The sequence below is a fragment of the Arvicanthis niloticus genome, chromosome 17 (assembly GCF_011762505.2).
Source record: "Arvicanthis niloticus isolate mArvNil1 chromosome 17, mArvNil1.pat.X, whole genome shotgun sequence".
In the NCBI taxonomy this organism is placed as follows: domain Eukaryota; kingdom Metazoa; phylum Chordata; class Mammalia; order Rodentia; family Muridae; genus Arvicanthis; species Arvicanthis niloticus.
Window position 1 is genome coordinate 8690526 of NC_047674.1, and position 13706 is coordinate 8704231.

Consider the following 13706-nt stretch of genomic DNA (forward strand, 5'->3'; position numbering starts at 1 on the left):
TTTTCTCTTTAGAGAACTCTCAGTATCTTTCCCTAGATGGTTTGTTGTTCGTGCTGTTTCTTTAGCTTTAGTTTGCCTTTTTGTATATTCTAATCATCTATCACACATATATGAGGGAAAGATGTTGTTTTATTCAGTAGGCTACCTATTTATTCTATTAATGGTTTCCTCTAAAGAAACAAAGTGTTTTCATCTCATATGATTCCACACTTCCCTTGTTTACATTATATCTCAAGCCACTGAAGTCATATTTAGAAATATTTAGTCACATTTTATCATTAGTATACTTCTAACTTTATCTTCTAGTTTTAGATCAAATACTTGGTTCTTTGATTTATTTTGAACTTTACAGAGTGAAAATAAGATCAATTTTCATTCTTTTATTTTTAATGTTTTTATTTTATTCTTATTATTCTTTAATCTTTTTTTCACAGTCCAGTCGTCATCCCCCTACCAGTCTGCCCTCTGACAGTTCCCCATCCCACTCTCCCCCCATCTCAAAGAGGATGTCCCCACTCCACCTCCACCTCACCATACTTCCCCACTCCCTGGGGCCCTCTCTCAAGGGTTAGGTGCATCTTCTCTCTGAGGCCAGACCAGGAAGTCCTCTGCTGTATGTGTTGGGGATCTCATATCAGCTGGTGTATGCTGCCTGGTTGGTGGCTCTGTGTCAGAGAGATCTCAGGAACCAGGTTAGTTGAGACTGATGTCTAGTTTTTCCAACATCATTCATTGAAGAGACTATCTTCTCCATTCTGTATTTTCAGGCATCTTTGTCAAAACTCAAGTGACTGTAGTTGCATGGAGTAATATGTGGATCTCCTATTCCATTGATCAGCTAGTCTATTTTTCTGCCAGTAGTGTGCTGTTTTTATTATTTTGGCTCTATAGTATAACTTGATATCATTTTGTGCCTCTAGCACTGTTCTTATTGTACAAGATGATTTTTCGCTATCGTTGGGTTTTCTTACTTTCATGAGAATGGAAGGGTTTTTTTTTTTTTTTTTATCTTTGTGAAAAACTGAGTTGTCATTTTACTTGTTTTCCTGGCCCCCTTGCAGAATTCTTCTTCCTATATCTCCCTTCCTTGGGTCATCAAGTCTCTACAAGATTAGCCACATCTTCTCCCACTGAGGTCAGACAATGTAGTCCTCTGCTACATATGTGTTCAGAGAATTGAACCAGCAGGTGTATGCTCTTTACTTGGTGACTTAGTCTCTGGGAACTTCCAGGGATGCAGGTTAGTTGACACTCTTGGTCTTCCTATGGGGTTTCCATCCCCTTCAGTTCCTTTAATCCTTCCCCTAACTCTTCCATATAGGTCCCTGGCTTCAGTCCAAAGCTTGGCTCTGGGTATCTTCATCTGTCTCAATCAGCTGCTGGTAGAATCTCTCAGAGGATAGCCTTCTGTCAGCAAGCACAACATAGCATATGTAATAGTGTCAGTTTCTGCACCATTTTTTTTTTTTGGTCTGTGCATTTCTCTTAGACAGGAACAATTTTGGTTAGACAATTTTGAAGGTGAATTGATGTCCTTATTCCTACACTGGGGATCCCGTCTAACTCCTGAAGTTGACATTTATATTTGGATTGAGCTGTCTTTGTCAATGTACATGTGAATTAGTTGAATTCTTTCAAAGATAAGTGGATATGTTATATAAGATTTATTTTTACCTGTAACTATTCTTCAAATTCTCTTTATTAAATCATGAACCGTTTGAAGTAAGTGATTATATATCAGTAAGACTTTAATTTTAATTTCATTTTGGGCAATGCATTCTGTCATGGCAGAGAAGGCATGGGCTATACGCAGGAATATGGGAGGGGGAAACTGGTGGCTGATATTACCTCATCGTATCATGTCTTGTTATATAAACAAAGAAGTGAGAGAAAGTAGTGCCAGAATATAAAGCTCAAAGCTTTCATTGTGGGGCATACTCTCTCCAGGTAACCATTCATCCCCACAAAATATCCAAAATCCCCCAAACATCATGATTATCTTAGCAACTAAGTGAGATTGTGGGGAGAATTTTATATGTAGACCTTAGCATCATTCTAACAGGGATAAGAGGCATCCAAGTGTAGCTTTTATATTCATTTCTATGATGGCTAATTATCTTTCATATTTTATGTATCATTTTTCAGTTATTTATATTTATTCTTTTGAGGCCTATTCAGAACCTATGTCTACTTTTAATCTGGGTAACCGTTGTTTTTTTGTTTGCTTGTTTCTCTGGAACCTTACCTGCTTTGTCTATTAATCCTTAAAAAGAAAAATATGAGGCAAGCCATTTTCTCCCATTCAAAGGTTGTATCTTCATTTCAGTGGGTTTTTGTTTGCAATTTAAAAACTTTACTTACTAAGGCCCAGGTCAATCAAACTATAAGTAATCAATCAACACTTACGAATGACATCTAAATAAAAACATATATGCAGATATAATTTATAAAATATGAAACTTATGAACTGCATATTTAGAGGCAGTTCTGTAATCCTTTTTCATGCTGCCTTTGAAACCGAAATCTAATACTTGATTTTGAAAGTGAAGGAGGGGCCATTTGGAGACTGCTCCTCCTGGGTATCCATCCCATGTACCAAAGGCAAACACTGATGTGGATGCCAGAAACAGCATGCTGACAGGAACCTGATATAGCTATCTCCTTAGAGGTCTGCCAGAGCCTGACATATACAGAGGTGGACGCTCACAGCTAACCATTGAACTGATTATGAGGTTCCCAATGGAGGAGTGAGAGAGAGAAGACTGAAGGAGCTTAAGGCCTTTAAGGCCCCATGGGGAGGAGCAACAATATCAACTAACCAGTGCATCCCAGGATGGCCTTGTTGAGCATAGGTGAGAGAGGAAGTCCTTGGTCCAGTGAAGGCTGGATGCCCCAGTGTAAAAGAATTCAAGGGCTGGGCGGTGGGACACATCCTCATAGAAGCAGGAGGAATAGTGATGGGATAGGGGGTTTCTGGGTGAAGGAGAAATGGGGAAAAGGGATAACATCTGAAATATTAATAAAATATCCAATAAAAAATTAATTAAAAAGTGTTTTGGGATTATGTTAATTCCCTCATTCAGGTTGTTTTCTTTTGTGCACAGAAGCCTCTTGTTTTTGGTTTTGTATTTTTTTTTTCCACACAGGGTTTCTCAGTGTATCCACGGCTGTCCTGGAACTCACTCTATAAACCAGGCTGGCCTCGAACTGTTTTTGTTTTTTAATGATCTCATTTATCTACATTGCTTCTGTTTTCTGTGCCTTTAGAGTCATAGACAAAAAAATCATCCTTGCTCAGACTGAAACAGTGCAGGCTTTTTGTTTAATCTCAGCAGATGCGTACTTTTATACTTCCTAGTTGTATGTTTCCATTTCAATCACTATTGAGTTGGCTTTCTCTACAGAATGAAAGATGGGGCCAAAGATGCTCAATTTCTTCTTAGAATCCAAGACAGAAAGCTGTCAGGAGCAGACAGGTCTCTAATCAAAATGAACATTAATACAGAAATGTTTGTAACATCAATTCGGTGGACTTCTGATGTTTTGAAAACCGACTTTCCATATTTTTGATAGTTCAGAAATAATGTGACTTGTACTGTGGTTGAAGCTGCATTGAATATATAGATCAGTTTTTTTTTTTTTATTTTCCAGCATTAATTCTTTCTATCATTAACAGGTACAACATTTTCATTTTGCTTGTATGTGTCTACTTCAATTTCTTTCATTAATGTTTCACAGTTGTTACTATAGAGGTTCTTTGATTCCAAGGTTAAACTTAATAAAAATTTCAAATATTGTTTTAATATTGACATTACGTTTTTTTTTTCTGGTACCTGAATGTATATAAACTTTAAGCAGTGATAATTTGACCCTGTGCCTTGCTATTTGTATACCCATTATCTAAGTCTAAAATTGGATTGTAAACTAAAACATAATCACAAAATTATGTATAAATCAAAAACTCATTTAACAATGATTCACAAAAATTTCATGAAGAAAATGGAACTCAACATATCTGTAGTAATAAAGACTCAGGTAACCTGATAGATACAATGCTAATTCATGAAATGTCTATGCTTATATATGGGATAATTTGTCCAATATTCTATAAAGTCAATTCAATAATATTTAACCATATGGCATGTATTTTATATTTTAAAGGATGACAAATTATTCTAAATTTCCTACAAAAGTGTAGGGGAAAAGATCATTGATCTAGTAAAAATAAGACATTCTAAAAGACCAGAGTAGCAAGAACAGTATAACATTTTATCTGTACTAAATGAACCATATTTATAAAAAAAAAGAAAATTTAACCATTTGTTGTATGTATATCTATATCTGTATCTATATCTAGATAGATAGATAGATTAGATAGATAGATAGATAGATAGATAGATAGATAGATAGATAGAAAGAAGATATTTGAAGATACTAAATAAGTATTTGCAGTATGATATAACCATTGGAAGTTACCCACTGAGGCATCTCTCTAGCCACAAGATGCACATTTATGTTTAAAACCACAGAAACAGAAAAGAAATATTGTCTATCTTGTGTATGTCTGTGTGATAAAATTTTAAAAGCCTGCCAATATTAGCAAATGTTGTCAAATGTTTCTCATTATGTGGACTATGCCAGTTAGCTATTGCTGCATGAAACTTAGTAGCATAAAACAAAACAGTTTTACTCATCAACTCAAAATTGGCATGAGGCTTACTACTCTCAGTTATGCCTGGGGTTGATTAAAAAGTGCTCACAATCTGAAGGATGGAAATATCTCAAGGCTTTTTTTTTTGCTCTTATATTAGTGTTATTACATGCTAGGTTTTAGAATACTCAGATGTAGCTTTTCTGGCAATTGTAAGGCCTTCTTATGTTCAATATTAGGAATTGTATATTAGGAATATTAGGAATTGTAGGGCCTGCCAAACCTGAAATATTTTTCTGATGAATCTTAGAGTATACCCACTTCATTAAGTAGACTGGAATCTAAATTATTGAAGCATTGTTATTTAAAGATAAAATCAGGAGGGAAATCTGGACAATAAATCAAATAAATTATTCATAAACCCTGGTTTAGTTAGTTTACATTACTGGGAAGAAATACTATGGACCAAGGCAATTCTTATAAAGGACAACATTTAATTGGGGCTGGCTTACAAAGGTTCAGATGTTGAGACCATTATCATTAAGGCAGGAAGCATGGCAATGTATAGGCAGACATGGTGCTGGATATAGAGGTAAGAGTTCAACAACTTGATCCACAGGTAGTCAGGGTGAGACTGGCATCTGCAGAGAACTAGGAGGAAGCTCTCTTCTGCAGTGGGTGGATCTTGAGCATAGGAGGAAACCCCCAAAGCCCAAATACTTTCTCAATACAGGCTACATCCCCTAACAGTACTACTGCTTATGGGCCAAGCATATTCAAACTACCACAGTCCCCAATATTCAAACAAACCCTTCCAAATGTACACCATGCTAAAGATACTTTCATTGGACATCAAAAATATATAATATTGGGTTTTATTGTAACCTCATTTGTGACATTTGGGAGTTGAAGATGACATAAGTATTTAATCCATTAAGAACTGATTAATATGTGACATGATGCAAAATTACATAGGACTCGCCAAGTTAGGTAAATGCAAACTACGAGTGCTTCTAATAAGGCAAAGAGAAATACTTTCAACAATCTAACAGATCATAAGCTGCCTCTGGGGTTGGAAAGTTGGTGGAACCTCCAAATGTACTAGAGACCCTGTAGGTGAGACACACTCAGGACTCATTGGGGGTAACCTTAGCCAAAATGCCTAACACTGGAGAGAGGGAACTAGAAGAGTCCATGTCCAGTAGAAGATCCCTCAAGTGGAGAGATGGGGTTACAGTCAAAATTTCTGACCCAGAATTGGTCCTGTCTAAATAAACTGCAGAGACAAAAATAGAGAAGAGACTGAAAGAAAGGTGGTCCAATAACTGGGACAAGATGGGGGTGCACCAATGCCTGACACTATTACTGATGCTATGGTGTGCTTACAGACAGGAGCCTGGCATGGCTGTCCTCTGAAAGGCTATACAAGCAGCTTACTGAGACAGAGGCAGATACTTAAATCTAACCATTGGACTGAAGTCAGGGACCTCTAAATTGAATTAGGGCAAGGTTTGAAGAAGCTGAAAGGGAGAACAACCCCAGAGAAAGACTAGCAGTCTCAAATAACCCTGACCCCAGGGAGCTTCCAAAAACTGAACCAACAAGCAGGAGCATGCATAGGCCAGTCTGAGGTCCCTGGCACATGTATATCAGAGGTCAGCCTGGTCTGGCCAAAGTGGGAGAAGATGTGCTCAAGCCTCAATAACTTGAGGCCACAGGCAAGGGGGGAGACTTGGTAGGGTGTGGGGCACCTGCACTGAGGCAAAGCGGAAGAGGAATGGGATAAGGGAGTTTGGGAGTGGTGACCAAGAGGGATCAATGACTAGAATGTAAATAAATAAAATAACTTAAAAAATACAAAAATACAAAAATAAAAAAATCTATTTACTGCAGAGAAAACAAACTATAAGTCTTATATGAAATGTGTCTATTAGGGAAATATATAATTTTGTTTACATAGTTTTATACATTTCATTTAGACTATAAAAAGCAAGTTCTGCAGATTGATCACTAGATTATAATAAAAGAAAGTCATTGTGATGTGACCTGTTCTGTTTCAGTGTCTGTTGAGGAACCCGCTGCTGATGTGCTACTCAATATGCAAGGCCACAGAGTCCTTGGCTTCTATTGGAGCAGCAGAATTTTTGCCAAAATATTTAGAAAATCAGTTTTTGTTAACACCCTCATATGCCACTCTGCTCACAGGTAGAATTTTCTTGTTACTGAGCTGATTTTAAAAATATTATAATCTGTATATTTAAGGGTGATATGTATATTTAAGTAATGTCACATAAGGAGAAGACGGGGTACAGTGTATGTGAATGCCACTTGCTAAAACTAAAATCATAACCAAGATTGTCTCTGTTCCCAAGGCAAAGATACAGTATTTATCTATGGCTGTTTACAATACAAGGAAATGTATTTACAAAATGTTTAGAACAAAGAGATACCTGCTTCAGTATTTGGCATGAACATAAGATTTAGTCAGATAGAAAGAGCATTTACCTATTACCTATACTTGAAGTATATAATATAAAAATAAACTAAACATTGACATAATGTGAAGAAATTTCAACATGTATTACTTAACTGAAGGTTTCCTTAAATATGAGACACACAAACGTTAAAAGGATGAGGATGCAAGAGAGTATGCTATGTAAACATCAACAAGAGTAAATGCTGGTGTCACTTCACTAATTCTAAGTACAATACCAGTTCAAGCAAAGGACATACTCTGTAAAAGATCTAATACTATAAGAATCAGTAAGTGATATATTTCATAAAATCATAAGTGGACCTACCGCAATAGCGTTGCTTTAAAAATATATAAAACAAATATCAAACAAATATCACATTTGTTTTATATAACAAATATAAAAACAAATATCACAGAAATATATGACCCTCTTAAGAACAGTTTCTTCCCTGCCTCATCCTTTCTTTATTGGCTAGTGCTCTTCAAATCTCAGATTCTAAAGTAACAGATATTCATTAAAAGTCTTACAAATATATTATGGAAGGGATATTATTTGATTAGTCGAATAGCATCATACATTTTTAGAAATATTTTCATTGATTTATAATATATATATTTTTTTTCATGGTTTTTCAAAAACACACATGTGGAAGCCAGCATACAACTTGTGGGAGTTTATTCTTTCCTTGTACCATGTGGGTCTCAAGGATTGGTGGTAATCATCTTTTCTTGTTGAGCCATCTTGAATGTGCCCAAATTATACTCTTTTCTTTTACTTTATTTAACCAATTGGTAAGGCTTTCAACTAATTTTGTTTGTTGAGATGAAGAGAGATACAGTCAAGACAGATCGTGAACTTGGCCTTGATCTATATGAGGCTGATCTTCAAGTCTTGTTCCTCCTCCTAGTTTCAGGTGTACTCTGCCATACCCAGGGTTTTTTTGTTGTTGTTGTTGCTGTTTTGTTTTGTTTGGTTTGGTTGGTTGGTTGGTTGGTTGTTTTTTTTTTTTTTTTGTTTTGTTTTGTTTTGTTTTTTTTTTTTTGGTTTTGACTCAGTTTATAAAGCTTGTCATTTTCAAGTTTTGTAATATTTTTCAAACTATCTCTCCATTGAGTTGTTTTATCTTGAAATATCTTACTTAACTCACTCATACTGTTCATCTGTTATATGTTGATGACTTTCAGATGAGTTCACATGGATAATTACTTACTTCTATATGGCCTTATAATATGTTGGCTTTTTCTGCTCATGTGGCTTTTAATAATTGATTTCTTATGTAATGTTGAATTTACTTCAAAGTAAATAAATGTAATACAATGTCTCATAGGTTCTTTGTGAACACAGTTTCAAGACAGAATTTGCTATGTAAGAAAAGAGTAAATCAGAATTTCTGCAAGTCTTGAAGAGGAGCTTTAGAAGAAGCAGGACCAAAGTGTAGATGTTTCAGTCCTCCATAGTGTAGATGTTTCAGTCCTCCATAGAACAGGGAACAAAACAATCACAAAAGGTAGAGGGAGGGAGGAACATGGGAGAAAGAGAGAAGAGAAAGCAAAAAAGGGATGAGGGGGGCAGAATCAGATATTGGAAAGGACAGAAGTACAGAGGGCCAGGAAATTGAATAAAAACAAGAAAACGTGAGGAATGGGGATCTGGGAGTAGCCACTAGAAAGTCCCAGACTCCAGGGAAGAAAGAGGCTCTCAGGGCCCAATGGAGATGACTTTAGCCAAAATACCCAACAAAGGGGTGATACAACCTCTAGAGACCACCTCAAGTAGATAGGCACAGCCCTCAGTTGAGGGATGGGGCCACCCATGCATCTCAAAATTTTTAACCCAGAAATCCTCCTGTACAAAGGAAAGACAGGGACAAAAAAATGGAACAGAGACTGAAGGAAAGGCCATATAGAGACCACCCCACCTAGGGATCCATCACATCTGCAAACACCAAAGCCCTATACTATTGATGATGCCAAGAAGTGCTTGCCAACAGGAGTCTGATACAGCTGTTCCCTAACAGGGTCTATCAGCACCAAACAAATACAGATGCAGATACTCACAGCTAGCTATCAGACTGAGCCTGGAGACTCCATTGAAAGAGCTAGGGGAAGGACTGAAGGAGCTGAAGGGGGTTTGCAAACACACAGAAGAAACAATATCAACAAACTGGACCACCAGAGCTCCCAGGGACTAAACCACCATCCAAAGAATACACATGGAGAGACCCATGACTCCAGATACATATGTAGCAGAGGATGGCCTTATCTGACATCAATGAGAGGGGAGGCCATTGGTCCTGTGAAGGCTCGATGCCCCATGTAGGGGATGCTAGAGCAGTGAGGAGAGAGTGGGTGAGTGGGTGGAAGAGCACCCTCATAGAGGCAAAGGGGACGGGGAGAGGGGAATGGGATGGGGGTTTGTGGCGAGGTTACCAGAAAGGGGGATATCATTTAAAATGTAAATGAATAAAATGATTAATTTTTTAAAAAGAAAACGAAAAAAAAAAAAAGGTGGACTAACTCTGGCCCTTTAATCAGATGTGTAGGCATCCTAAATTGTGGTATGCATACTTAATGATGACTCCTCCTAGAGAGATAGCAGTCATAGGAATCATAGACCTCTAAAGACATTGTTGGTGTTAACTCTTTTATTTGAAAGTGATTCTTGTGTTGGTTGCTGCATTCATGATTTGAAGGGTCTATAGGCAGACTGAAGGTAGTTAGTTCATGTTGAAGGTTCACAATTTGAAAGATAGGTTTTACTATGTCACACTTCATCACCAGGCTTACCAGCCACATTCAGTCTGCCCTGCTGCACCTTTGACTATTATACAATATACATGTAGCATATACATATACAATATAAAAATCTTCAGAAATTATAACTCAGGGGGCAGTAACAGTCCATGGTATACCAGGCCTTGGCTTTCATCTTCAGTTCTTGTGAGATTGAGGAGAGAAAGGAGAAAAGAAAATTTTAAAATAACAAAAATGGATTTAAAAAAAAAGAAATTGAAAGGCTAGAGCTTGTCAAACAGTGGTGGAACAGTTGCCTAGGACACATGAAAATCCCCAGAAATTAAATAATAAAAAAAGAAAGAAGGAAGCCTTAAAGTGATAAAATACAAATAAAAAGGGAAAAATGGAAATCAAACACGGAAGAGAGGAAAACTCAATTAATGAAGATAAAGAAAAAGATCAAGCAATAAAATTGCAATTTTAGTTCTACCTAAGATCTCTCTGGATCATCTAGACCTGTTATTTACAATGAACAGGGTGAAGACAGTAGAATGTATTTTCAGATTATTCTTAGTCTTTTCAGTTGTCATCAAGCTAGTGGGAACAGAAGCAAGCCATGTACAATATCTGACATAGTCAGAGTATCTAGACTGTTCTAAGGGTGTGTACTGTCTGGAGTCTTAGTCTGCAATTCCCTACACCTGAATTTTGATGGTAGAGCAGTGTGCCTTGTCTAGTCACATGAGCATAGGGAGAATATATGTTACTTTAGACTTTTCTTCACTTAAGAAGTTTATTCTGTACAATGGATATGTAGACAGTGTTGGTGCTATGGGAAGCTCTGCTTACTGAACACTAAATTTGGGCAGACTATGGACCATGCTAAATGGGTACACATTTGCTCTGAAAGCTTTTAGAATTTTTGCAACCCGAGGTACCGAAAACATCTAATATATAGTGGATAACTGGTACACCCCTCACAGTGTATGTAAGCATACACCTCTCAGTATGTTGTGTCTGAGACACTCACCCAAATTATAACTGTCTTGCTGTCTGGGATGGCTGCTTACCCAGTTGTGCACTGAGATGTCCACAAGAAGTCTGAGTTTCTTCTGAGGAGTCTGCGATAATGCCAGGATTTCTAGTCTGAGAATGACTGAGTCCCTGACAATAAAACCTTCCTCCAGGCAGCTCTATAAGTGAGTTTTCATGAATCTTCCTGCGAATTTCTCTTCAGAAGCTATTTTGCTTTCACCCTCCACATCTGGTATGTATTCAGGCTTCCTGTCTGCGGGATGCAGCCTTCAAGCCACATCTTGCCTTCCACTGCCTCTGTCCTGCCTAGGAACAGGAATTCGACACTCCTTTTAAACTTTCATATTTAAGGATCAAGAGTATTTGCTCCCCTTGCTTTGTCATACAAGTCTGTGGAATGTGCTAGGTTTTATGTCCTGTGCAGGCAACCTCCAGTTCTCACCCATTCTCCCTTCCATGCCAAGTTCCAAGTCTATTATTTTGTTTCCCATCCACAGAAGAGGAAACAATTGGTGAGTGTCCCTTTAACACCATCTTGGACTTCACTTAAATTTTATCAATTTTGTGTTTTACTGTTCACTTTCCTTCTTTGGTCTTCTTTTACACCCAGCACATTAATTTCTTCCTTATTTTCTTTTTTGTTTGTTTGTTTGCTGCATCTCTATGGATCACTTCTTTTATATGTATTCAAATCCTCACTACACTTAATTTGCTGTTTGTCTAGCTATTGGTATTGTGTTCTCTACCCATCACATGCACATACACATACACAGTTGTCTACATTTAGTTTATCGTGTTATACAGTGGCTTTTTTTTTCTATTTTTCTCTTCCTCATTTTTTCTTTTTTTCTATATTCTTCTTATGATTTCCTGTTTCTAAATATCTATGCTTAAGGTACAAGACCATACCTTATATTTGGTACTATGGAGGCTGATGTTCTAAGACTCTTCATGTGGAGCATCTATGAGATATCTAAGTGAGATGGCTGTTACAATTTTTATCCACAGGATGATTTGAGGAGGTCTGCTATTTAATTAAAGTTTTTTGCAATAAGCCATACATTTAAACCTCTAAGTAATAGTATCTTTCAATAACACAGTTCCTAAATAGAGTGTCTATAGACTAAGTTCCTGGCTTGTATTAGATACCCAGTAATAGCAGATCAAAGCATCACCATCACTATCAGAATTCTAGGTCTAGTAGACCTGGAATAGCTTCATCCACTTGCACAAGATTATATATATAAGAAAAAAATATATATATAATGATTTATTCAAATACAATGTTGTCTAGTTTTTTGGGGTTTTTTTTTTGGTATTTTTTAGTTTGAGAATCTGTATTTGAGAAGAGGAAATGGCATATATAGGTAATTTTTTCTTATTCTCCACAGATATATTTAACAGTATTTTCTTTTCCCTTTCTTAGGAACTATTTTAGTTCCAGCAGGTGCACTTGGCAATTTCCTGGGAGGTTTCATTGTTTCCAAGATGAAAATGTCTTGTAAAAGCCAAATGAAATTTATACTGGTAACATCTATTATATCACTTCTGCTTTTCATATTAAACGTTTTTGTAAAGTGTGAAAGAGTGAAATTTGCTGGAATCAATGAAGATTATGAAGGGTAAATATAAGATTTTAAATATAAGATTGCATACTAGATTTTAAAATCATAACAGAAGGAATATTTTTCAGACTATTAATCTACTAACCTATTATATTTATATAATTCTTAGAATTATTTAACAGGAAAATAAAGTAAAATATATAGTTTTACTTTTCATATTAAGGGTACACATAAAGAAATGTTTATTTATCATGCATTCATTAGTGATTTTTGATCAAAGCTAGAACTTTGAGTTAACAATATGTAGCAAGTACAAGATGTTACTAGCATATGTGCAATGTGTTTTGATCTTATGTTCTTGAATTGATCTCTCTACCTTCCTATAAACATTAAAGAACAGATTTAAAGAATATTTGAGCACCCATACAGACATTTTAGATTAAATATCCAAAGTTCAAAGGGCTTGGCATGGGTTAATATTAAATATTGTACAACATAAGTGGCACTTAAATCCAAAGAATTAAAGTAAGTGAAATGATAAAAAAGAGTTAATAGCACTTTCAACTACAATGGGATAGCATATGACAAACTATTATCCAATAAATGCTACCGGAGCTGTCCAGAGGGATATAAAGCATGACTACAACTTCATTTCTTTCACAAATTCATCCATGGGACTTAGAGAAAGGTAATAAATCTGTAGACATGGTAATAATAGATATATTTAAAACTGAAAAATGATAAGTTTATAAAAACAAAAAAGTGCAAAAACTCTTGTTAATCTGGTGAAATTAGTAGAATAGGCAATGGAGAAATGCTTGAAAAATGAACATTCAGAGAGCCTGGAGCTGGATAATTAATGACATGTCAACTGAAAAATCCCTGAACACAAAAATCCTAAGACTTAACTGCTTCTTCACTCCAGGAGAAAATGAATGGAAAAGAACATCCGATTTCTATCAATTTTTGGCCAATTAAAAAATAAGATGCCCACATAAGTTGCCCAAATATCCAAGGTGAACAAAACATTTATGAATAAAGTAAAATCTTACTCATTTAAATTAATGCCTAAGCAACGTATTGTAACCACTCATATACTTGAATGTTAAATGTTACAGATGTCATTTATCTACGAATTAATTTGAAAACTATTTATAATACATAGAATATCATTTTAAAATACAAACAATTAAAATGGAATTATATTTTAACATACATTTAATTAAAAGAGAATATATTATTT

At 36.0% G+C, this 13706-nt stretch overlaps 1 protein-coding gene across 1 annotated transcript in view; it reads left to right on the forward strand.

The window, feature by feature from the left end:
• The window catches only part of Slco6a1 (solute carrier organic anion transporter family member 6A1), a 72562-nt gene that overhangs the window by 26106 nt on the left and 32750 nt on the right, over nucleotides 1-13706 (forward strand). Inside the window, exons 7-8 of the mRNA XM_034521911.2 lie at nucleotides 6712-6856; nucleotides 12325-12520. Coding sequence (XP_034377802.1) covers nucleotides 6712-6856; nucleotides 12325-12520 — 341 coding nt within the window. The remainder of the gene's footprint in view (nucleotides 1-6711; nucleotides 6857-12324; nucleotides 12521-13706) is intronic.